Source organism: Ascaphus truei, chromosome 8 (assembly GCF_040206685.1).
Source record: "Ascaphus truei isolate aAscTru1 chromosome 8, aAscTru1.hap1, whole genome shotgun sequence".
Lineage (NCBI taxonomy): Eukaryota > Metazoa > Chordata > Amphibia > Anura > Ascaphidae > Ascaphus > Ascaphus truei.
In genome coordinates, this window is record NC_134490.1 from 31,565,319 (window position 1) to 31,592,381 (window position 27,063).

The window sequence follows — 27,063 nt, forward strand, 5'->3', positions numbered from 1 at the left end:
AAACATACCTCTCACCCTCTCCTAATACACACACATCAGGAAACATACCTCTCACCCTCTCCTAATACACACACATCAGGAAACATACCTCTCATCCTATCCTAATATACAGACACCAGGGAAACATAACCCTCACCCTCTCCTAATACACACACATCAGGAAACATACCTCTCACCCTCTCCTAATACACACACATCAGGAAACATACCTCTCACCCTCTCCTAATACACACACATCAGGAAACATACCTCTCACCCTCTCCTAATACACACACATCAGGAAACATACCTCTCATCCTATCCTAATATACAGACACCAGGGAAACATAACCCTCACCCTCTCCTAATACACACACATCAGGAAACATACCTCTCACCCTCTCCTAATACACACACATCAGGAAACATACCTCTCACCCTCTCCTAATACACACACATCAGGAAACATACCTCTCACCCTATCCTAATATACAGACACCAGGGAAACATACCTCTCACCCTCTCCTAATACACACATCAGGAAACATACCTCTCACTCCTAATATACAGACACCAGGGACACATACCCCTCACCCTCTCCTAAAACACATTGGTAACATATTCCTCTCACCACTCCTAATACACAGAAATCGGGACACATACCTCTCGTCCCCTCCTAATTCACAGACATCATGAACACACACCTCTCACCCCTGCAAATACACACACACATCAGGACACATACCTCTCACCCTCTCCTAGTACACAGAGATCAGGGACTCTCACCCCACCCAGCCTCCTCTCTCCGCTCCCCGGGGACACTCCGGTTCTATCCCCCTCTCATTCTGTGTGGGTGATGCCTTTTGTGGTCCATTTAAAAGGACTGATTATGGGATCTGACATCCCACCCGCTCTCCCCCTCAGCGGCCTATGATTGGCTGATCAGTGATCCTCTCCTCCCCCCTCATTCAAACGTGCCCTGACTGCATATGCAGCCTGAGACCCTCCCCATGTATGCTCTCTGTATGCTCCCCCCGTGCGGTGTGCCCACGCTGTGTGCCAGGTTGGCTCCCTGCCCAGGTTTCCTGCCCAGGATCTGATTGCTATCTACACGCACAGCAGCAGCAGCAGGCAGCGGCTGATCTGCCTCCCCCCAGGACCTGCCCTGCTACACTGTATCCCTCACTGCGGGGGGGTGGGAGGGGGATTCACTCATGCACTTGCTCCCCCCTCTCAGGGGATAGGAGACCCAGAGGTTGAGCGGGGCAGCTGAGACTGCCTCCCACATCTGCATCGTTTCTTTGCCCCCCTCAGGGGGAAGCTGAAATTCTCCTCACCCCTCTCTGCATCATCACCCCTCCTTCACACCCCAGGAGGCAGAAGAACCAAGCCAGGGAGGGGCAGCTCAGACATTGATTCCTAATTTGTATTATTCATTTACCCCCTTATACCAGGGGTAGAAGGACCAGGTTTGAGGGGGGGAGGGGAGGGGCAGCCTTTTGCATCTTTAATTGGGAAAACCTAAAAAACGGATTTGTCTGGGAGGGCAGCCCCTCTCTGTTCCCTCACCTCTTTAGGGCCAGGCTTGCGAGGGGCAGTTTAGAACCTAACAACCGCTCTGCATCACTAATTTGCCCCCTATCTCAGGGCCAGGCTTGTGAGGGGCAGATTGGCCCCTGAGACCTTCTCTGCATCAGACTGCACCACTCAGAGCACAGAGAGGACCTGGCTTGTTAGGAACATCTGATACCCTTCTCTCCTGTGGCAGTGATGGAGGAGCAGGGACTGACCCCCTCCCCAGGGTACCTGGACCTGCTGCTGCAGAGCGGGGGCACTTTCCTGGGGGCTCTGCGGCAGTGCAATGACTGTGGCTGGGAGCTGTCTTGGAGCACCCTGCAGGCACATGCCAGTCTTACCCGGGCAGAGCTCCTGTGCCTCCTGTTCTGTGCCCTGGCATGGACCGGCCTCCGCAAGGCAGCAACTGCATGGATGTTCCAGGTCAGTTATGCCCACATACCCCCTTATACCTGGGTATGTGCCCGAGGGCAGTGGGGGGGAGGAGGGGGGGGGGAAGGGTTAATGTGTATTACACACAGTGTGCTGAAAGGGCCTGCAATCCATAGCATATATATGTATATCTACAGTATGTATCTCCATATACAGACACACACACACACACACACACACACACACACAGTCACACACACACACACACACACACACACACACACAGACACACACAGACACACACAGACACACACACACACACACACACACACACACAGACACACAGACACACAGACACACACACACACACACACACACAGTCTCACACACACACACACACACACACACACACACACAGACACACACACACACACACACACACACACACAGACACACAGACACACACACACACACACACACAGTCTCACACACACACACACACACACACACAGACACACACACACACACACACACACACAGACACACAGACACACACACACAGTCTCACACACACACAGTCTCACACACACACAGTCACACACACACACACACACACACACACACACACACACACACACACACACACACACACACACACACACACACAGTCTCACACACACACAGTCTCACACACACACACACACACACACACACACACACACACACACACACACACACACACACACACACACACACACACACACACACACACACACACAGTCACACACACACACACACACACACACACACACACACACACACACACACACACACACACACACACACACACAGACACAGACACAGACACAGACACACACACACACACACAGTCTCACACACACACACACACACACACACACACACACACACACACACACACACACACACACACACACACACACACACACACACTGTAAGCTGTTCAGGGCAGGGCCTCCCTTTGCCTTGTGTTGTTATTTACACGCTGCTCTTATCCTCACTGTCTGTACTTGATCTTCCCTGTATTGTAATTTTATAAAGCGCTGTGCACACTGTTGGCGCTACATAAATACATTTGACACAAATATATGGTATATATATATATATATATCGACCTGTATCAATTATATGAATATGTAAAGGTTGACGTCCTTATAATAAGCAACATGATCTAGACATATGGGAATGTAATTGACACTATATGCAGGGCAATTCATAAGTTCAGGCAAAGAAATGTATACAGTATATAAATACTCGCTCCCTCCTAATACACAGACATCAGGAACACGTACCTCTTGCCCCCTCCTAATATAGAGATATCAGGAACACATACCTCTCGCCCCGTTCTAATACACAGACATCAGGGACACGTACCCGGGTACTAGAGAGATATACATTTAAGAAACTATATATATATATATAAATATATATATATATATATAATACTGACACTTCTTTTTAACCCTTTCCCTTCTAGAGGGTCCTGCAAATACTTGCTGACCTTTAACATGTACCTAAAACTGCCGTTATAAGCTGAATAGAGAAATTACAGTGCCTTCTTTTTTTAATGCAGTTCTAATACATTCCGCTGATTTAAAACTAGGCCATTGACCCCTTTGCTGCTGCCTGGCCCCTCTGGCAATGGTAGAGCCAGTGTCTCTTCTCTTCTGCCCAGGAATCGATTTTAAAATCGCCCCTCCTACTCCCCCCCCCCCCACCCCCCTTGTTCCAGCCACATATATTCTGTACACATGATACATAAAGCTTGGCCCCCTGCAGACGCACTTACTAGAACTCCCTCCTACTGTCCCTGTACGTTCTCCTACCTACCAATTAGACTGTAAGCTCCTCGGGACAGGGACTCCTCTTCCTTAATGTTACTTTTATGTCTGAAGCACTTATTCCCATGACCTGTTATTTATATTATCTTGTATTTATTTGATTACCACGTGTATTATTGCTGTGAAGCGCTATGTACATTAATGGCGCTATATAAATAAAGACATACAATACAATACATAAAAACCTTCACCTCTAGCCAATATCAGGAGAGGCAAAAGAGGGACGGGATTCATTTTTGGGTGGGAGGGGGCAAGGGGAGTGAATAGTTGCAGCTGTAGAACAGTTGCCCATAGCAACTGCAGCATCCTTCTCGTCTCCATAGCAACATCATCTTACTCAGTGGTAACAAGCTTATTTTATTTATTAACGGTGCAGTTCCATTTACCGGTTAAAACATTAAATTCAAACAATTGTGGAGTGTAATCGGCTTCCTTAGAAAGATTCAACCCCCTGTAAAATAACGTTCTAACTCTGCGTTCCTTTGATGAATTAAGATGTATCACTCCTTGCCGGGAACACTGAATTCAAGAAGATCCGCTACTTCTGTTTATCTGTTAGAATAATGGCGGCTTCATAATTACTTTGCAAACAAAGAAACCGCGCTAAGCTTACAATTTTCCATCACTGGCAAACAGTCTTGTCACCAAAAGTCATTCGATAAAGTTTGTAAGAAACAGCCAAAAGCTTTTGTTGACCATGAAAATAAAAATACAAAAATAAGAAAAAGATTATTGTTATTAAAAATAGTTACACGTGTGCAATAGTTTTAAATAAGGTGCCAGCTGTATGTAACCCCTTAAACATTTCACTGTCTGTAGTTCACTTTGGTCCTAGGAAGGACAGCCCCTTAAAGCAATAATCGGTGCTGCTCAGTTTTATTTGGGGCAGGGGATTTTTCTTTTACATTCCCTATACCGAGTGGTATCTTGGAGGTGATCCACTGTCCTATGACCTCCAGGGACCCCCTAGTTTCCGGGATATAAATTGCGGCCATCTGGGTCAGTGGTCAGCCTAACGCCAGCAACCAAAAGAAAGATGTTTTAGTGTGTTTTACGACGGCACAAGAAACTACAAATGTTGTGAACCCGGGGGAGCATGGATCAGCATGGATCAGCATGGATCAGCATGGATCAGCATGGATCAGCATCGGGAGACCCCTGATTTAGTAACATTAAAAATAAAAATACCAAAAGATTGGAAAGTGTTGCTTTAAATGCCTCTGGGTAGCTGGCATATTCAATGTTTCTATTTCCTAGTAGCTGATGGGTAATTTTAGACAGAGGGCAAAGGGCAGCACAGAGAAACAGAAGAGGGAGGATTACCTTCCATCCTAAACATAGAAGGCTGACAGCAGATAAGACCCATTTTCCTACTCGCTGCACAGCCTCAGACACTATTTGATTTCTGCCTGATTTTGGCGTGTTTGCCCTGCATTTGACTATACTACCTCTACTGGGCTACTAATTTCTGTGTACAGAGCTTTCCAAATCTCACATGTCTCTTTCTCACATGTACAGAGCTTTCCAAACCTCACAGGTCTCTTCTTCACATGTAAAGAACTTCCTAAACCGCACAGGTCTTTTCTTCACATTTACAGAGTGTTCCAAACCTCACATGTCTCTCCTTCACATGTACAGAGCTTTCCAAAGCTCATAGTTCTCTTCTTCACATTTACAGAGCTCCATAAACCTGACAGGTCTCTTCTTCACATTTACAAAGCTTCCCAAACCTCACAAGTCTCTTCTGCACACGTACAGAGCTTCCCAAACCTCACAGGTCTCTTCTGCACATGTACAAAGCTTTCAAAACGTCACAGGTATCTTCTAAATGTATACTGAGCATCTGCCACTTTTAAACTACTGACCCCTAATACAAGAACCTGATTAACTCCACTGCACAAATTCACTTACACATACAGACACATTGATAACGGCACACACTGATACACAGAGACACGTACACACACAGTCACATTGACATATACAATGATACACACAGATTTGCACACTCATCCATGTATACAGCTACCCACACACCCCTGTACATTGTTATATACTGCTGACATTGGAAGCTGGGCTGTATTTGCTTATATGTGCTGTGCTCTAAATTTTAATTAGGGTTGCCAGGTGTCCAGCATTGAACTGGACTGTCCTGTATTTGGACACAATGTCCAGTATAAAATGAGAGGTAATACTGGACATGTATGTGTATACCAGTACTACCTTTCTGGACGTGTATGTGTATACCGGCATTACCTCTCTGGGCGTGTATGTGTATAACAGTACTACCTCTCTGGGTGTGTATGTATACCGGTATTACCTCTCTGGACATAGTGACCTGACCGGTTTCGGGGGGTGGGAGGGGGGTGCTGGATTTGCCAGAGCAGGACTGCTGCTAGGGGGATGGGCAACTTCCTCCATCCCGATTGGCTGCTGCTGGGTAATCCAGCCAATCAGAAGGAGGTGCCAGGAGCCTGGGGGTGGGGCCAGGGAAAGGAGGAAACAGCATGGAGGGACAAGAGGTCTGAGAGGTGTGTGTGTGTGTGTGTGTGTGTGCGCGCGTGTGCGTGTAGCACATCACACCTTTCACCATTGTGTCCAGTATTTTTGGTGTGGTCAGCCTGGCAACCCTGCTCTTGACTGGTTATCCCACTGTTTATAGAGACTTCTTCCCCTCCCTTTACAGCCCTTTGCTCAGTGGTGTCGGCTGCAGCCCAAAGAGGCAGATAAGGTCCCTGAAAGTGCTTGGAAACTCCTGTTCTACATCTTCTCCTGGTCATACAGCACGTATCTCCTCTTCTTCACTGATTACACCTTCTTCCATGACCCGCCCTCCGCCTTCCACGGTACGTCCAGTGCCACTTTATACCCCTTTTTTAAAATAACTGTTTATAAAAAAAAATACCTCCCTTCTTTATTGCATCAGCTATTTTAACTATTCGAGATACTTACAGTTTTAGGTAGCCGTGTTTTTCTCTCCCTTTTGGGATTTCAAAATGGCTGCCAAACCGCAGGCCAATGGAAAGCAGCAATGGATATAGTTGCGGCTTCCTATTGGACGACGGTGGCCTCCATGTCGAAATAATCAGGAAATCAGTACCGGCGTCTAAAACTGTAAGTATCTCAGTCACTCAGGGGGTCCCGGTGTTGGACATAGCGCAGTTAGGCTGGTAAGGACCTTCCCTCCCAGTCCGAGTACTGTAAAAAAAAATACATTTAAATATTGGGTGGCATTTGTGCTTTAAGCCGTGGTACTTTTCCTTGCCTGTATAACTACCATTTTTCTAGAAGATTAAGGCGCTGATATAACAACAACAAAAATCGATCTAGCGTTTTATTTAACGTAATTGTTTTGGGGCTTTTTGTAAACTCTGCGCTGACGCAGCACAGTACAGCTACTTTTTAATGCATGTCAACTGATGCGCTCACCTGCGTGCAGTGTGTGAAGGCCTAAAAGTTGCCACAGGAGGAATTGACACATGCCAGGGGCACTGGCAGATCCCACTGAGATCGAAAAAGTCCTGTGAAAAAGCAGCGGTACTGTGCGTGAATTCAGGAAAGACATGCTGTTTAATAACAGGCATTATTTAGCCAAGCACAGTACCACAGATTTTCGTTTTAAGCAATGTGTGACATGACCCTCTGGCAGCAGAAGGGTTAATATAAATCGAAATCCCAGTTTGTCTTAAAGGCGTGGGCTTGTCATTCTCCTGCTATACCAGCCAATTACTGCATTAGATGATATCAGTATTTATCTGTGAAGATGGGTAACAGCGGGCATTTGTGTAGCATCTCTTAACCCCGTCGGTGGCACTCAAGGGGTTAACCCCGAATGCACGTTGCAATGACACTATAGCACTTTTTTTCCCATGCTGAATCCTGCTGTCTCTTTGTTGGGGTGCAGGTTGGAAGCAAGGTATGGGGGTACCTAGGAATATCGCTGTAGCGTATCTCATCCAAGGCAGTTTCTATGCTCACTCCACATATGCTACACTATATATGGACGTATGGAGGAAGGACTCCGTGGTCATGATCGTGCATCACCTGGTCACGCTGACGCTTATTACTTTCTCATACGCCTTCAGGTGAGTCAAGATATCTGTCCCTGATACTCTGCCATCAGAAGGTCACCCTGCATTACATATAATAATCCAGGACTGTGTGAGCCAGTCCCTGATAATCTGCCGTCAGGAGGTCACCCTGTATTACATATAAACCCAGGAACGTCTGAGCCAGTCCCTGATAACCTGCCGTCAGGAGGTCACCCTGTATTACATATAAATCCAGGACTGTCTGAGCCTGTCCCTGATAATCTGCCGTCAGGAGGTCACCCGACATTACATATAAATCCAGGACTGTCTGAGCCTGTCCCTGATAACCTGCAATCAGATGGTCACCTGCATTAATTATAACCCCAGGAATGTCTGCAGCTTATTAAGGACAGGCTCAGGCAGTCCTGGGTTTATATATAATGCAGGGTGACATCCTGACTGTAGATTACCAGGGACAGGCTCAATCAGGAGGTCACCCTGAAATACATATAAACCCAGGACTGTCTGAGCCTGTCCCTGATACTCTGCAGTCAGGAGGTCACCCTTGCAGAGAGAGGCTGTGTCTGTTTGAGCTCCCACTAGGGGCTCAGCATGGCCTCAGACCCAGGAGGGGGTGCTGGTGCTGGGGCAGGTGAACCTGGGAATCCCAGGGGCTGTGGCCTGGATGTTACTGACACTGATGATCTTTTGCAAACGGAAAGAGAATTGAGGAGAATTCAGAGAGAAAAGACAAGAGAGAAAGAGATTGCTGAGCAGGAAGGAATGGAGGAAGAGACACAGGGAACAGGTGAGGTGCTGGTTCTGTCCGGGGAAAGTAACATGCAAACCCAGAGCAGTAAATCCCAGCAGCAAAGTAATGTTATAACAGAGAGCAAAAAGAAAAGAGAGGCTGAGCTGGAAAAGGGGAGGCGGGCGGCAAGAGATTGCAGGCAGACAAACAAGCCTTATAGCAAAGTGCCCAAACCCAATGCAGAGGCTGAATGTGCCAAGGGAAGAGAGGCTGAGAGTCCTCAGCACATGGAAACTGAGGCTGATAGCCTCCTACATGAGGGGATTGCAGCAGGAGTCAGTCAGGAGGCAAACACAGGTACATTGCAGACAGCAGCGGAGGCAGAAACAATGGAAAGAGACCCTGAGAAACTTTCTTCTCACTCAGAGCCCATTACAATAAACTTTGAAGAGGCAATGGAGCTAAACTGTGAGCCAGAAAGGGTTAACGCCCTGACAGATACACAGATTACACAGGTACCTGAAACGAGCACTGCTAACCTGGAACAGCTCTCAGCTGCTGAGACACACACAGAGGCTGCAGGGGAGTCAGATTGCCAGAGAGGGAAACCTCACTGAGAGAGGAAAATCAGCTGTACCTGGTACCTGCAATCAGCACTGTTAGTCTGGATCAGGTTTCAGCTGCTGGGGGCTCAGACTGCCAGGAAAATACAGTACCAGCAAAACCCAGTGACTCACAGCAAAACGCATGGAAATCACTGAAAGGTTTGAGATTCTTTCCCACTATTCCCATAAGAAACCCTTTAAGAAGAAGGAATGTGGTGAGACTGACATTTCTGGGACCAAGAGAGAAAGATCCAGGTTTTGATTATGTGGGGAATACACTCATAAAGAAATCTTTGCGTTTTGCCCCAGAGGATATTTACGCCCTCCTGCATGGCCCGTATTCGCCATACTACGATATCAGTTTTAAGACCTCCACCCACCTTGAGAAATTCTGGGAGAGATACAAAGCAGTGAGTAGCAGCCCTGAGTGGAAGTCTTTTGAGGCTACAGCGATATTTAAGCCTGAGACTGTGATGGTGAACATTATCTTTGACCACGAATCTATCCCAGTGGCTGACATTGAGTTCTGGCTGAAGCGCCAGTGTGACATCCTCAAAGGACCAAGGAAGCTGTACAATGGTGAATACTGGAATGGAGGATATCAGTTTGAGGTGAAACTGGTGTGTGCAGACAACACTGTGACACACTTACCAAACTTTCTATACATTGGAAATGAAAGAGGAAGGTGTTTCTACCGTGGGCAGCCCAAATGTTGCTTTAAGTGCGGATCCAGATCACACTTTTCATCAGGGTGTAACAAGATCAGATGCAGCCTATGCAAAGATTTGGGGCACCACTGAAATGAATGTAAGAACAACATTTTGTGCAACTTATGCTCAAGAAGTGGGCATTCATACAATGTGTGTCCCCATGCCCAACACAATCAAGCACAGGAGTATGTTCTGCAGCACCCTACAACAGAGGTGGACAAAGACCTGCACTCCAAGGCACAGAGGCCAGCTGCAGAGAGGAGGGACTCCATCGGTTTGCGTCTGATTGAGGACGTTTTAAAGGAAATTCGCAGTCAAATCACAGTAGAAAGAGAGGACACCAGAAGTAATCCCCTCTCTTCTCAGACCGCACAGAACAAAGACTCCCATGAGGGACCAGTGCACCAGGAGAGGCGTGAGATGGAGATGCCCCTTGAAAGCACAAAAGAACAAAGCCAGAAGGCACTCCCTGCTCCAGAACATCTAGAAGCAGTGGCTGATGATGAGGAAGCAGGTGGATCCACATGGGAGGTACAGAAGTCCCGGAAGAAAATTCCCACAGCTGCAAAGCCAGCAAGTAAGGACGACTCTCGTGCAGTTGAGCTTGTACAAGAATTAAATTTTTTTTACCTTACTGCAGTGATTGACCACCTAAAGATACGGAACATGTTTCAGCCACTACAAAAATCCTGGGCTGATAGGGTGGAAGATCAGGAAGAAGAGGAACAGCAGGAAAAAGAGAAACCGAGTATGCACGAAGCGCCAGATGCAGAAGCAACGAGGAATTCCCAGGAGGAACCATCTCCTCAAAACATCAACAGGATGGAGGTGGAACAACCCGCAGGATCCACTGTCATAGGTACAACCATTACCCCAAAGACGGACAGTAAAAGTGATAAAATTATAGCTTCACAGGACGTGGAGATGAGGCCGCCTTCCAACAAAAGAGGGTCATCGCCTGGCAAAGGGAGAACTAAAGAGAAAAAACGCACAAATAGAGGACATGTGGAGTGTAACAACATCAACTCAGAATGACACATCCCTCCCTCACCTCTCTAAAAGTAGGGTCTTTAAATGTTAACTCCATAAAAACCAGGAAGAGACGATCGCTGGCATATAACGCTTTCAAGGACCTAGACTTTGACATTTTATTCCTGCAGGAAACCAGACTCTCTTCCCTTAGGGAAATTTCGGCAGTTTCCGCGGAATGGACAAGCGGTGCATCTTTTTGGTCCTACGGCCCTGACCTGTGTGATGGGGTGGGGTTTCTATTCAAGGGATATGACTTTCAGTGTGAAAAAGTGATTGATTTGAGCCCAGGCCAATGTCTTATCCTAGATGTGTCATTCCAGAATGTCAAGCACAGATTAATTAATGTGTATGGCTACCAAACGAAAAAACAAAGAAGGGATTTGTTTGGTTTGGTTAAACCTTTCTTATTTACATCCAAATGTCTTGTTCTAGGGGGTGATTTTAATTGTGTGACCTCGAATCTAGACCGTGGCAGCGGTAGAGATGTATTGGAATATGATATAGTGTTTCTAAATGATATGTGTAAACAGGCTAATTTAAGTGATGTTTATAGATTTCACAACCCAAATACTCCAGGATACACATATGTATGTGTGGAGAGAAAAACCAGAATAGACAGGTTATATGTTAGGAGCAACGTAAATATTGCCAGCTGCAGATTGTCGCCTGTAGAATATTCTGATCATGCTATTCTACAGATAACTCTACACTTAGACTCCTCTGTGATTCTAGGCCACAGTGTTTGGAAGCTGAACTCCTCCATGTTACAGGAGGAAACTGTAAGATAAAGTTTCCTACAGTTCTTAAAGGACTGTGTATCCACACAAGTTCTGTATCCCAATATAGTGCATTGGTGGGAGGTCACTAAAAAAGACATTAAAAGATTTTTTTAAGAAAACCTCAGGTCTAACAAACCAGGCGAGGTACAAGAAATATTTGGTCCTCCGCTCTAAATTGCTGCAACTGTATACGGAAATTCAGAATGGTCAAGAAGTGAATACTGAGCAGTATAGGTGTGTTAAGGAAAGTATGAGGTTATTACAATATGAACGGTTATCCTCTTTAACAAATGAGAAGCATTTTGGTGGCTGTGGGATTTATTCTCCAGATCCCTTTGAAAATTGTAAAACCAGAACTAAAAGATGCACAGGGTGTGTGTGTGTAACTAGTAAAGATGAGATGCTTAACATTGTCACTAAATATTATGCAGAGTTTTTTAGCAAAAAAAACATTGTTCCTGTAGAAATGGGCAGTTATTTGGATTCTGTCAATGTCCCATCAGTTCCTGAGGATGACCTGATAGGCTTAGACTCCCCAATCACAGCAAGGGAAGTGTCTAATGCAATTAAGACCCTCTCAGGTAATAAAACCCCCGGGGCAGATGGAATCACTGCTGAGTTTTATAAAGTTTTCCATGAGGTTTTAGCTGAAATATTGGCAAACGTTTATAATGCTTCTCTGGGAGGGATAGGTCTCTCTCACTCCCAGCGTGAATCCCTGTTAACCTTATTATATAAGAAAGAGGACCCGAAAGAATTAAAAAGTTGGCGACCAATAGCCTTACTAAACAATGATTATAAAATCTTAGCGAAGATCCTTATAAATCGGATGAGTAACATTGCTGAGAAGGTGATAACGAGTTCCCAATCCTGTGCCATTAAGGGAAGGAACATCGCTAATAACTTAATTAACATCAGGGAGATGTTTGAGATGGGCAGGAATGGAGGTCTGTCGGGGTACCTGTTAAATCTTGATCAGGCCAAAGCCTTCGATAGGGTGGATCATGACTATCTTTTTAAAACTCTGGAAAGCTATGGTTTCCCAGATACTTTTGTGGAGAAACTGGCTTTGCTGTATGAAGGAGCTTATGGAAGACCGGTCATTAATGGCTGGGTAGGGGAATCTTTCCCATAAAGTCGGGTGTTAGACAGGGCTGCCCGCTGAGCCCCTTATTATACATCTTCTCCATAGACCCCTTTTTAAGACACCTGGAGCAGAACAGTCACATTCAAGCCGTACCCTGTGAGGGTTCCCAACACGAGGGGCGAGTTAAGTGCCAGGCATAGGCAGACGACGTTTGTATTTATGTTGCCTCAAAAAGTTCATTTGAAGGTATTAACCAGGAAATAAATACTCAAATGTTTCCAACTCCCTGGTGAATCAGGATAAGTCTGTGGCCTGCTGGTTAGGAAAAGAGGAAACCCCCTTTAGCCTACCTGAGGATATTCAGATAGACAATGCTTCTTTTAAAGTTTTAGGGATTTATTTTGGAAAAGAGAATTCTGGTGTTCACAACTGGAAGGAGAAACTGAACATCTGTAAGGTAAAGGTAGAACGGTGGAAGAAGTGGAAATTCTCTTTTAGAGAAAAAGTTAAAATGATTAAGATCTTTTTGATACCTATTTTTGTGTATTTAAGTTTTGTATTTCCTCCCCCTGCGGAAATTACTGTTACTTTATATAGCCTTTTTTTTTCAATTGCTCTGGGGAAATCATTTGAACGTGTTAAAGCGAGACATCACTTATTTGCCGAGAGCGAAAGGCGGTTTGGGAATGGTGAACCCTGTATTATTTTTTTCTCTCATTTTTGTATGTTTTAATTTGCAGAATTTTCTCAACAGAGATGACCAGTTTTGGCATATATATTTTAGGAAGTGGGTGTCCCCCCTTAAAAACTGGCTAGATGGCAAACCTGTTAAAAGAATTATTGTAAAAGATGTATATATGCCAGAATATATGAGGATTATGTACAAATTCTTAAATATATGTAAAATAACTGCTCTGGAAATTACTTCTGTTCCCAGGAAACAATTGTACTGGGTAGTATTGAGCAGAATATGTGTCTCACAATTAGATCTGAAACACTGTGATATAGAGGACCAGACAGAGGCCTTACAGAATCTATTAGACCCAGGAATCCCTCTCTGGGTGCAGGATACCGTCTGGTTGACTTTCCATGGGCGTCTTTATGTAAGAGCAAATTTAAAATATAAAAACATAGCGGACAGGAACTGCCCCCGAGGTTCCTGTGCCGGGATCCTGGAGACGATGGAGCACCTCCTCCTGGAGTGCCCCTACGCAGTGGAGAAGTGGGAAGGCATGGCCGCCTCATTACGAATCCCAGATTTAAAGGGTCAAAACTATTGTGATATAGTATATGGTGTGTTTAGGGATCACTTGCAGGGTTACAGCGGTAGCACAGTGGTGTTAATCAATGCACTTGTGAAATATAGGTTGTGGATCACCCGCAGTCTTCTCTCCACAGAAAAGGTTCTTGTGCCTGTAACCTGTGCAGTTGAACAGGTTATAGAGCAGATAAAGAAAATAAAGCAGGGGGAGAGAGTCAGGTGGGATACAAAGTCCTGGGAGAGAAGATGGACAGTGGTTCAGATAGAAGTGTGGAAATATTTTCTGTATACAGTGTAAATATTCTGGAAAAATTGCATATTTTAATTTAAGTTTGTTGCTTTTGTATTGATATGTTTGTAAATATGTTTTGTTTTTTATAAATAAAAAATACCCTACATTAGATATAAACCCAGGACTAAGTGGGACTTGCGATTTAAAGTCTGCACTTTAAAAGCTTGAGTGTCACAGCACCTCGTAAACCCAAACAGGCAGGCCCTAACCTGGTGGCATCCAGCCCCTAATCCCTAAAACATCTTCCCTCACAGGTACCACAACATAGGAATCCTCGTCCTCTTCCTCCATGACATTAATGACATCCAGTTAGAATTCACCAAACTGAACGTCTATTTCAAGACCCGCGGAGGGACGTACCACAGACTGAATGACATCATTTCAGACATCGGCTGTGTCACCTTCAGCGTGAGCTGGTAAGGACACACACATATAGAAAAGCCATTGTAGAAGACAGGCGTCCCTGTATACTAACGCCTGTTATGTAAAGCGCTGCATTGATAATAATCTGGAGTTACTTATATACAGAAAAATATACATACTCTACATATATACTTTTGCCTTTTCATCCTAATCACACCCTCGCCTCCATGGCACTGAACGGGTTAAAGCAGCATTTTAAAAACAAACAAAACATTTTTCATTCAATATGTGCATCAATACAATCTACACACTGACAAGTGATTAGCTACATTTCCAATCGATCCGTTCATATGTGATCAATCGGCGAAGATTTGGCTGGGGGTTCACTAAATGCATCCTGGGTCCTCTTCTGCTGCACTGACAGACAAAGTTCTGTGAGGAAGATCATGTGACCAGGCAGGCACTGGATTCAATTGGTTCACTGCTAGAGGGGGCAGGGCTCAAAAAGGTGATGCTGTTTCAGAAGGGGAAGGGGATGTAACTTTGTAAATGGTTGCTATAGGAACAAAAATGCTTATTACATTAGAATACATTAAAAATGTCTTTAAAATTGTTTTTTATTTTTTAAATGCTACAAGTATTTTCTCATAGTACAGAACTGATTTATTAAAAAAAAAAACGCACATGTAGAATTTTGCTTAGTCTGCAGCTTTAAGACTGAAACTAACCTCCATATAAACCCCAATGATGGCGCGTTTACGAGTCCCCTTTACTCTCTTCTCAGGTTCTGGTTTCGGCTGTACTGGTTTCCCCGGAAAGTTCTTTACGCCACGTGTTATTCTAGCCTGCAGTCCGACCCCGACATACCGTTCTACTTCTTCTTCAATGTCCTGCTCTTCGTACTGACCCTGATGAACATATACTGGTTCCTGGTGAGGACTTAAACCTATAAGGGTGGGAGTTGCACCTCCTTGAAGTGAATATGCCGCACTGTATAAGGATACCCAGTGTGTGTATTATTTATACATAGATCTGGAGTTAGGAGATCACCCGACATTACATATAAACCCAGGACTGTCTGAGCCAGTCCCTGATAATCTGCAGTCAGGATGTCACCCGACATTAGATATAAACCCAGGACTGTCTGAGCCTGTCCCTGAAAATCTGCAGTCAGGATGTCACCCGACATTAGATATAAACCCAGGACTGTCTGAGCCAGTCCCTGATATTCTGCGGTCAGGATGTCACCCAACATTAGATATAAACTCAGGACTGTCTGAGCCTGTCCCTGATAATCTGCAGGATGTCACCCTGCATTACATATAAAGTAATATTGTCCCATAGGCACTCATGTGGTTAAAGGGTCAATCTCGTCACAAACGAAAGAGAACTAATGACAGTGTCATGTTTAACAGATTAAATGCAGCTAATTGACACCTTTAAAATTTGTTTTTAAAACCTCCCCACAAGTATAAGTATTTTTAAATGATTTTATAAACGTTTAGCATTTCTGTCAGTCCTCAGCCCCAGGTATATTGTCATATTGCTCTGTCTTTTGTTTGCAAAGTAATTATGAAGCCGTCATTAGTGAAACAGATAAACAGAAGTAGCTGATACGCAGAATTCAGTGTTCCCGGAGAAAAGCAAAACTGTCATTTATCACAGGGCACAAATAAGTAAAACGGTGACTTTTTTTTTCTATTAAGTTTTTTATTTTTCAAGAGATGTCATACATTACATTTTTACTTTACATAAAAGGAAAAAGTAAAATAAAAAATACATAGACAATCTTAAATTAGATATTACATTAAGATATCATACATGCAGGACGTTACATTGCATGACAAAACTTAACTAAAAATAGACATACTGTACATATGTTTACTGACAAATCTAAGGTTACATAATATTATAGTGTTGCGATTATATCCACTTGCATTGAACTACTGTACACGTAAATACATAGCAATATTCTTCCTTTCGAGTTTGACAATATATAACTCCAACCATTTTCATTTTGAACTTTACATATTTTTTATTATTATTATTACATTATCAGTTTGCTTTCTCTTTCTGCTATTTTCTTTTGTTCCGGGGGTAAATTATCCAAATATCCCCAATTCTTGAACAACGTTTTTTGAGCCCTTTTCTATATCTGAATGTATCTCTTTTATCAAAATGCATTTACGTAAATAGTTCTCTTGGTATGTCTCATTTTTTATACCGTTTTTTATTAACATATCTCTTAAAACAGGGGTGCTCAACTCCAGTCCTCAAGCCCCCCCCCCCCCCCCCAACAGGTCAGGATTTCAGGATATCTCAGCTTCAGCACAGGTGGCTCAATCAAAGACTGAGCCTCTGATTGAGTCACCTGTGCTGAAGCAGGGACTGATTGAGTCACCTGTGCTGAAGCAGGGACTGATTGAGCCACCAGTGCGGAAGCTGGGATATCCTGAAAACCTGACCCGTTAGGCAGGTTTTAGGACTGGAGTTAATCACCCGTGTCTTAAGAAACACTTTTTGCCACTGGTAGTTATTATAATTAGCAATTAAAACGGTTACTTTAACAGTGATTTTATCTTCCCATGGAGCTGATCACACTGAGAAGGTGTTTAAACATATTTATGTTACCTTCTCCATGGGACTGGCTATTTAAAGTGTCCCGCTTTGTCCCCCTCAGTACATCGTGCTGTTTGTGGGGAAGGTATTGACAGGACAGATGCTGGAAGTAAATGACGTCAGAGAATATGACATCGCTGAGGGTCAGAGGATGGACGTCCCAGCAACTCACAGTCCCAAGGACACGTGGAGTAATGGGTGAGTGCAACAGGTCCCCTTCAAATAAGTCGCAGCGAAATCAACATGAGTGCAGGAAGCAGGGCCGAGGGGAAGCTGTACCCCCTCCCGGGGCTGGGCTGGATAATTACAGTTTGCCGTTTATTGCATGTAATATAAATATATTTTGCACTTTATTGCATATTACATCATACATATGTTTAGCAGATTATCACATACATTTATTTTTCAGTGTATTACTCATGACCTAAAAGATATGCTGCAGTTTAATACATAAATACATTTTGCAGTCTATTACAAGAATATAGTCTTCATTTATGACAAAAGCAGGTTGCCGTTTATTACACGTCTGCTATGAACATTTTGCAGTTTATTACCAAAAAATTGTTCTTTCGTTTATTACATAAACACAGCTTGCAGCTCACTTCCTATTGCCTGTTTCATGAAACTATTCAAGCGTTTATATCATCGCAGTGACACAGGATATGACAGCAGTGTTTGATGCTCTTTGCAGGCAGCCTATGCAGAACGGCTTTGTGAAGAATAAGCGTGTATAGCGGAGAGACTGCCTGCAGTCACCGGCCCTGTGTGTGAGGCTGTCGGAGGCGGAACGCGTCAGGATACACATCTTTCCTTCCGCACCCAGAAACAAAGCTGTAACACCAAATGTCATCACTGATGTTCGGAACAAACTCGATCTTTTTGTTAATCTCTGTCAGCAATTAAAGGTTCAATCCCTGCTAGTGTGCAAAAACAAATACAGCATTTTGAAATCCACTTCCAAATGGGATTATCACGCTTAAAGAGGCAATCCAAGTGGGGATTTAGGTATAGGATTGGAACAGGGGGGTCTCTGGAGCTGAACCCCATTAAATTTAGCTCTGGGGACCCCCTGCTTCCCGGAGAATCTCACCTCCGTAGAGGGTGCTGGTAGCCACTCCACTCTACTAGCAGGGTTCACGTAATGGCGGATTTTCAAAGCACCCACGCTCTGCGAGCCAATAGGAAGCCGCGACATCATCAGGTGCGGCTTCCTATTGGCCCATGTGACGCGGGAGCTTTAAACTTTGCCGAGATACCGGCACCCCCTTCGGAGGTCTGTATCTCGGGAAGCAGGGGGTCCCCGCAGCTGAAATTAAGGGGGTTCAGCTCCGGAGACCCCCTGCTTCAATCCTATATTAAAAAAACAGAATAATGGAAAAAAAGTGCATGAATTGCTCCTTTAAACAAATGTAATATCAATTTGTATTTAAAAGGTGAATACTGTGTGAATTTGCGACACAAAATAACCCGTTCTAAAAACTATTCTACATTATACCAGACGTAAAGCGAAGATCTGGCTGTTTCACTTTGTCTGCAAATTAAGAACAATTCTCTTTTCGTCTGGTCCTCTATACTTCTATATGGGGGGCGGACTTGACGATAAAAGTGTTTATTCAAACTCTAAATCAGTGATGCTCAACTCCAGTCCCCAAGACCCCCCCCCCCCCCAACAGGTCAGGTTTTTAGGATATCCCAGCTCCAGGACAGGTGGCTCAATCGAAGACTGATTGAGACCACCTGTGCTGAAGCAGGGATATCCTTATAGCCTGACATGTTGGGGGGGGGGGGGGGTCGAGGACTGGAGTTGAGCACCTCTGCTCTAGACCACCCTCTCCCTTTGAGAGATAATAAAGATAATGAGCAAGAAACGGAAGGGGGGGCTTTCCCAGTGCAAACACCTTTTCAGCTCAAATGAACATGCTGCACTATATGATGGTACCGAACATCTCTCATCCAATGACTCTTCCCCAACATAGAACTGGCAGTAATGTAGACCCAGTCAACGACTCCTTGCCAGGTCTGCCACGCATGCTGCTTTCTGTCCTATTATATTAACCCATGTGCTGCAGGGCATTGCAGGTCCTTCTGGCAGCAAAGGAGGTCGTTATCTAATAGGGAAGGGCATGGTGATGCTCAAGATCACTCTATACCGCTACCTGTTCATAATTAATAAACTGTTTTTTTTTACTTTTCCAACTTCTAAGCAACTGATACCATCATTATATATTTGTTCTTCATGTTGACATCACTTCATTAAAATGAGGATACTATTTAAAACTTTGCATTGAAGCCTTTGTGACTAGTACTCCATACGGCAGCGGCCACAATGTCGCAGTGATCAGAACCACGTTAAGAAACACACAGTTCTACAAATTAGATCGTAAGCTCTGTGGGGCAGGTACTCATTGTGCCAGCAAATTCCTATGTACAGCACTACGTAGGCTGTCAGCATTATGTAAGAAAAAAATATATATTACTATCATTATATATTTACATTAATGGACATTTTCCATCGCCGTTAATTATAACTTGGACACAAATATAAAAACTACCGGGTTTCACCATGAGATATGGCAGTGACTCGCACGCTCTTATTTACATTGTCCACAGCTGCTAGAAAATATTTGTTCTGCGAGCCCATAACTAATATTAATATTAAATGACCGATCCCAGACAGCATAATGTCATGAACTTGTGGGAGAAAACATGCTTAACAAGGCCCCAACCTGCCCCTCAGTGTGTGCGGGCAGCATGGAGGGCATTGCTGTGAATTACTGCGGGAGCTTCCAAAGTCGCGCCACATAGTTACATATTTACATAGTTACATAGTAGATGAAGTTGAGATAAGACATAAGTCCATCAAGTTCAACCTATGTTACATTTAGAGACAGATGCTTTATCCTATATTTGTACTTACAGTATATTGATCCAGAGGAAGGCAAACAAAAAACCCCAGTGAAATATTATCTAATAATGTCTCATAAAGGGGGAAATAAATTCCTTCCTGACTCCAAGAATTGGCAATCACATTACTCCCTGGATCAACATCCTTCCCATGTTTACTTATTTGGTATATCCCTGTATACCTTTCCTTTCTAAAAAGATGTCCAACCTTTTTTTGATGATATCTATTGTATCTGCCATCACAGTCTCCATGGGTAATGAATTCCACATTGTAACTGCCCTTACTGTAAAGAACCCTTTCCTTTGTTGCTGGTGAAATCTCCTTTCCTCCAACCTTAAGGGGTGGCCCCCGAGTCCTTAGTACTGCCCGTGGGATGAATAGTTCTTTTGAAAGTGCCTTGTACTGTCACCAAATATATTTGTATATAGTTATCATATCACCTCTTGGACGCCTCTTTTCTAATGTAAACAAATCTAATTTAGCTAGTCTCTCCTCATAAGTTAGGCTAAGTCCCCGCTAGCGCTGAGCGGGCAGCACTTGCGGAGGAGACTTACATATATAGATATATGTAAGTCCCCGCTCCCGCGGCGCTCGTGCGCGTGCACACATGCTCAGCCGCGATCGGCGCTTAGCAAAACAAAAAATCTATACTTACCCGCGCCTGTTTATTCTTGTTGCCCAAATGCATAACCTTACATTTATCTGTATTAAATCATCTGCCATTTACCTGCCCACGTTTCCAGTCTCTCCAAGTCCTTCTGGAGAGAAATTACATCCTGCTCTGATTTTACTACCTTACACAATTTAGTATCAGCAAAGATGGCAACTTTGCGCTCTATGCCAACCTCAAGGTCATTAATAAAGAATGCCTTGCTCCTGTGAATGCAAAGCATTCTGGGAAGCGTCTTTGGAAGCTCAGGCTGTAATTGATGCTAAGGTGCAGTTTGGGGCCTTACTAAGCGCGCAGTCCCCACACGGGCTCAGATACTCACTATACTGCCTGCGATCTGCCGTGACATATTGTCCTGGGAGAACCCCTTGCAGAGACCTCCTGAGTCCCCTGTTGGGAATCACTGAAATATATGACCAGGATTTAAACCCTCTCTCATTTTCTCTGCGATATCATTAAACAAATCACTGTATGGATGGATGATGCCTGATTCTTTGAATGATTTTATATGATTGCACCCTAACCACAAAATATTCTGATGTATGGTTGGCGATATCTTGAAGTTAACCTGTTCAGTGCCAGACAGGCATGGAATTGCAAAGCGTTTTGCCCTGCCCCCTTCCAGCACAGTAGGAGTTAAAGCATTTATGCTACCTTAAAAGCAAAGCTTAACTGACCGAGATTAACCCCTTTGATTGCCAGGTGGGTTGACGACATTCAGTGCCGTGCTAGTCCCTTGGCAGTGACAGGGTTAAGAAATGAGTATTAGGATAAAGAGACTGAGACTGCAAAGTTACATTTTAATGGTACCACAACAATTGATCTAGTACATTTGTCTTTAAATTCCCCTTTTTAAAGAATAATGCTGGTATTATCACACTTTCTTACATAATTACATAGTAGATGAGGTTGAAAAAAAGATCTGTCAATCAAGTTCAACCTATGTTAAATTGAATCGGCTCAGATGCTTATCCTATATTGGTATTTATATTGATCCAGAAACTAATCGAACTAGTTTAAACACATACCTTCTAACTGACAATTCTTGTGAATTATTCTAGTATTGCAATATATATAGATAGAGATACAGATAGAGAGAGGCACATCTGGCACTCCAAGCAAACAACACAATTCAAGGTGCATGCTACATAATCAATAGTATATGAACCAATGCTTTCCCAGGCGAAAAAACAAAGAAGCAGCACTCAAAGCAATATGGTAAATAAATTGTATTAAAGACAATACATCAGCACAGATCAAACCAACGTTTCGGTCCAGAAACTCCCTGAGGAAGGACCGAATGCTGCTTCTTTGTTTTCCACCTGGGAAAGCATTGGTTCATTATATATATATATATATATATATATATATATATAAAAATATGTATATATATATATATATATATATATATACACACACACACACACTTAGGCTGCGGCCACGCTGCCGCTGAGCGCACTTGCGCACTTCACTGAATGTCAATATGTACGGCCACGCTCACGCGGCTGGCGCTCGTGCCCGTACGCTCGCCAATGCTAGGCGCTTGGGGAGACAGATAAAATTGATTTGCAAGCGCGCTGAAGGGTCACATGACCCTTCAGCAACCAGTCAATGCACACAGCGCAGTCGCACACAGAAATAGCCCCGATCCAGCCAATGACACGTCCCCGGCCAAAACCCCCACCCCTGCTCACTCTTGTAAAAAAAATTATGCAGGACACCCTGCGCTCATACTTGAAGAGTTGGTGACATCACCGCTCTCAAGCATGAGCGCGCTCAGCGGCAGCAGCCTTAGACTGTGTGTGTGTGTGTGTGTGTGTGTGTGTGTGTATTCATTGGTTTAAACATGTTCCTTTGGCTAACTTATGTCATTGAAATTCCAAAAATATTTCTATAGTGTGTGCGCATGTGTGAGCGCACACACAGCTATATATGTGTTTGTATGGACATATATGTAGAATGTCTGCACTCACATGAATCTTTTCTCTCTTGCAATCTGACCTCGCCAGTACATCCATGGGTTCTCAATTAAGCACTAATTAGTTATAGAAAGGCATTTAACCCTTAAGTGGCCTGCGGGGCCCTGCAACGCATTGCTGTGCAGACTATTTTATTGCTGTGCAATGCCAAGGGGTTAATGGTCATATTGACCCTCCCAAGGCTATAAAGCTCAGTGCTCCAGGTTACCTCTCTGTTTGGGGGCTTGTGTCCTTTGCAGAAGGGTTGAGCAGCACAATGCTTGGTGGGTTGGTGGTTGTACTTTGGATTGTGGTCCCCTCAGCCCTGGGCTCTGACATTAAACGTCAGGAGAGCCTGTTTTTGAAGAGTTTGGGCCTTTCCTCGAGGCCTAACCCCATGTCCCCAGCTCCCGTCCCCTCCATGCTCTGGAAGATCTTTAACCAGAGGATGAGAAATCCGTCACAGAATAAGAAGCCGGACTTGTGTTACGTGGAAGAGTTTAATGTCCCCGGGAATGTGATCAGAGTGTTCCCTGACCAGGGTGAGTTCGAGGTGTCGGCTCCCAGTGATGGACGTGGGGGACGTTTGGGATATTGGTGGGAAAGTATTCTACTGTTTTACTTGCACAACGTCTTTATTTTCACACTTGCTGCACTACTACTTTTTATTTTCACAACAGTACAGCTAATTTTCATTTCCACCACACAGTACCAGTCCTGGTTTATTTTGACTCTCCCTGTCCTACCACTTTTATTTATTTTTATTTTTTACTTTAAATTCCACTTTATTTAAAACTACATCCCCCTTCCCCCCCTCCAACACACGTGAAGCATGTGACAATTTATCATTGCGCATTCTTATCTAAGCTGGCAATTGTTTGGTGCTCCTGTTTATAAATTTGTAAAATCCTGATTGTGTGCCTAACAAAATGGCTGCCTTCTATTTGTGCTGCAGTATGTGAAATGCTGCAGCGGATATGTAACATTCTATTACCAAGACTCACATTGTTACAGCTTTCAGAGTAATAGACAGTCTGCTCTTTGGAACAGAGCAACAGATCTGATTGTGAAACTTAGGGCCTCATGCAGAGAGCAGCGGTGGAATTAATTGGAGAAAGTAAAAAATAGTACCTTTTTTGGCGTGATTTAATCTCCATATGCAGAAAGGTCATAAAACTGCATTTAAAATCCTGTCTGCATATGGAGAGTTTCAACCGGCGATATGAGCGCTGTTGAAACTTGTTGTAAAAAAATCGCGTTTTTTTTTTTTCTCCTCCACCGGCCGCCGAGCTCCAGCTTCTTGCCAACTTTTGTTGGCAAAGCAAAATGTTGAAAATCGCGCCATTTTTTTGGCGCGAACAGCCGCTAGATGGCGATCGCGCCTCTCTGAATACGGCCGTTTTCAACACTGGAGAGATTTAGGTTCTCGCCAGCCGCGCGGCGAGATTTGCAAATAGAAAAAAAAAATGGCGCTTTTTTCCTACCTCGCCATTTTCAGCTGTTTTTTGCGCGATTTTCTCCGGAAAATGGCGAGATTGCATGAGGCCCTTAATTGCCAGACAAAGTGCCAAACTCAAAAGAGGCCAAGCCTGTTTCAAAGGAGGAAGTGGATATGACTTTCTTAATGGTTGCTGTAGCAACCAAAGGATGATCCATACATTAAAAATAATCATTAAAAAGGGCATTGAGTTAAAAAAGAACGGATTTATTTAAATAAAAAAATAGGATTTTTCACGTTTTGTTGTTTTAATTCCACTTATTTAACAATGTGCCCCTTTCCCCCTTTTGTTTGCAGCATAAACCTTGTTTCAATTATTCGAAAAAAGAAGCTCAGAACAGAGCCGTCATGTTTAATGGATGTAGAACGTCTTTATACAAGACATTGGACCGCTACGAATACAAGGACTGCTTGAAGCAGTGCGTTTAGTTAAATGCAGGCTACACCTGTTTGAGGTTCTCTTAAAGCCTATTGAAATTATCTTTAAAAAAACAAAGTAGAACGGGGCTGGATTCTTGGATGATATTGTTTGAGTAAGTTCTGGTATCTGATATTAATGTCAATTAAAGAAGAAAAACCTGTGAAATCTTATGGGTTTAAAAAAAGAAAAAAAATCTGTTCTCTAGTATTATACAGGTGGCTGTTTCTCCCCCCCCCCCCCCAACATTTAATTCCATGTGTAATCAGTTTTAAAGCATATTTTTATTTCTATAGCATGTTTTAGCAGTGCAAGATCTTTTAAAACGCTTTCCTGTGTTTGATACTTTGTTGCCAATGTTCCCTGCAGTTTGAGCTGTAAACGGTAACAATAGATAATATCTTAGTAATATAAGGATATATTGTGACTGCTGAGTTACACTGACTGAAGTATTGATTGAAACTGCAAGGCGGCCATTATGTTGGGCACACAATCAGGATTTAGAACAGGAGCACCAAATGATTGCCAGTTAGGTAAGAATGTGGAATTATACATTGTCACATGTTTTACATATAAAAATAAGAAGCAAAACAGGGGGGGAGGGGGGGGAAGTAGTATTGCTGCATTAAAGACAAAGATTATAATGTAATTAAATGATCTAGCAGCAGATACTTGGGACACTGGATACATCCCTGCTACAGAACCTGTCTTAAAGCAGCAGTACTTACGCCTACGTGTTTACTTTAACCCCACTATTTCACCTGGGGCTCAAGTATTTTCTCATAGTACAGAACTGGTTTATTAAAAAAAAACACATGTAGCATATTGCTTGGTCTGCAGCTTTAACCTCTACAGCAAAAGTGGCCAACTCCAGTCAAGGGCCACCAACAGGTCAGGTTTTAAAGATATTCCTGCTTCAGCACAGGTGGCTTAGTCATTGACTGAGCCACCTGTGCTGAAGCAGGTATATCTTTTAAACCTGACCTGTTGGTGGCCCTTGATGACTGGACGTGGTCACTCCTGCTCTATAGCTTTTGCAATGTGTAACTTGTCTCCGTAGGAGTTGAGGAACGAGTAGGTCGGAGTGTTTTAATGGGTGGTGTTTGAGGTTTTAATACCTGCCATCTCTCTGCAGGTCGGATCTTCCCACCCCACGCTGACCAGCGCCCCTCTCTCTGCCTGGAAAAGCGACTCTTCTTCAACCTGTCTGTGATGGAGAAGGAGGAGGAGCTGACCCTGGGTCAGCTGGAGGTCCGGTTCAGCCACAACACCTACCACGGGCAGGTCTTTGACTTGCACCTATACCGTGCCCTGCGAATTAGCCTGAAGGGGATGGGAGGGCACAGGCTAAGCAGGAAGCTGTTGGTGAGCCAATCCTTCCGTCTCCTTCACCAGTCCCTCTACTTCGACCTGACGGAGGTTGGCCAAAGTTGGATGGATCCATCCAAGAACCTGGGCCTCACCTTGGAAATCTCTCCCCGGAGTGATGGAGACCGGGTGGCCGGTGTCGGGGAATCGTGCGCAGGCATCCAACATTTCCTCTATACCTCCTTTCTTGCAGTGTCCCTCAATCCCCTGCAGTGCAAGAACCCACGCAAGAAGAGAAGCGAAGGCAGGGTCCCCTTCACCCCCAGCAACATCTGCAGGAGGCGGCGCCTCTACATCGACTTCAGGGACGTGGGGTGGCAGAACTGGATAATTGCCCCCCGGGGTTACTTGGCAAACTACTGCTACGGGGAGTGCCCCTTTCCGCTGACTGAAATACTCAACGGCACCAACCACGCCATCCTGCAGACGCTGGTCCACTCCATGGAGCCTGAAGACACCCCCCAGCCCTGCTGTGTCGCAGTCAAGCTGTCCCCCATCTCCATGCTGTACTATGACAACAATGACAATGTGGTGCTGAGACACTACGAGGACATGGTGGTGGATGAGTGTGGCTGCAGGTAAACTGTCGCTGGCCAATTGGAATGCTCCATGAAGGAATGCCGTGGTTCCGCGTGGGTGGGACTTAAGTCATGCTACATTCTGATTGGCTCAGGCTGCTGTCATGGCTATGCTGCACAGGCCTCTTCCCAAGCTGTTTGGAATGTTCTATTCATCCATAATTCATGTGGGGCGGAGGGGGTGGCGGGGGGGGGGAGCGATTGCAACACATTTTAATTCTTTGCAAAAAAATAAATAAACAGTTTAACCACTACAGCCCCCCTTTGGAGCTGCAGAGATAAACTGAGGCCCTACTTTACAAATATACAGACACACACACATGCACACACAC

The 27,063-nt window shown here is 44.2% G+C and overlaps 2 protein-coding genes across 2 annotated transcripts; both read left to right on the forward strand.

Annotated features, from left to right (window-relative positions):
- The first annotated feature begins 999 nt into the window (after positions 1–999).
- Positions 1,000–19,613, forward strand: CERS1 (ceramide synthase 1). The gene is made up of 7 exons (XM_075611180.1): positions 1,000–1,977; positions 6,493–6,652; positions 7,711–7,891; positions 14,609–14,770; positions 15,502–15,649; positions 17,398–17,534; positions 18,028–19,613. Exons 1-7 carry the CDS (start codon positions 1,750–1,752, stop codon positions 18,068–18,070), a joined length of 1,059 nt encoding a protein of 352 aa, XP_075467295.1. The 5' UTR covers positions 1,000–1,749; the 3' UTR covers positions 18,071–19,613.
- Positions 19,614–23,146: 3,533 nt separating this feature from the next.
- LOC142502147 (protein DVR-1-like) lies at positions 23,147–26,851 on the forward strand. The gene is made up of 2 exons (XM_075613023.1): positions 23,147–23,411; positions 25,921–26,851. Exons 1-2 carry the CDS (start codon positions 23,147–23,149, stop codon positions 26,733–26,735), a joined length of 1,080 nt encoding a protein of 359 aa, XP_075469138.1. The 3' UTR covers positions 26,736–26,851.
- The last annotated feature ends 212 nt before the right edge of the window (positions 26,852–27,063 follow it).

What these genes read in the sequence shown, in the direction of transcription:
- LOC142502147 (XM_075613023.1), top strand. Translation starts at nt 23,147, where the DNA reads ATGCTTGGTGGGTTGGTGGTTGTACTTTGGATTGTGGTCCCCTCAGCC. An exon ending in CAGAGTGTTCCCTGACCAGG is followed by an intron (nt 23,412 to 25,920) that starts GTGAGTTCGAGG and finishes ATCTCTCTGCAG; the next exon opens with GTCGGATCTTCCCACCCCAC.
- CERS1 (XM_075611180.1), top strand. Translation starts at nt 1,750, where the DNA reads ATGGAGGAGCAGGGACTGACCCCCTCCCCAGGGTACCTGGACCTGCTG. An exon ending in ACTTTCTCATACGCCTTCAG is followed by an intron (nt 7,892 to 14,608) that starts GTGAGTCAAGAT and finishes CTTCCCTCACAG; the next exon opens with GTACCACAACATAGGAATCC. An exon ending in AAGGACACGTGGAGTAATGG is followed by an intron (nt 17,535 to 18,027) that starts GTGAGTGCAACA and finishes TGCTCTTTGCAG; the next exon opens with GCAGCCTATGCAGAACGGCT.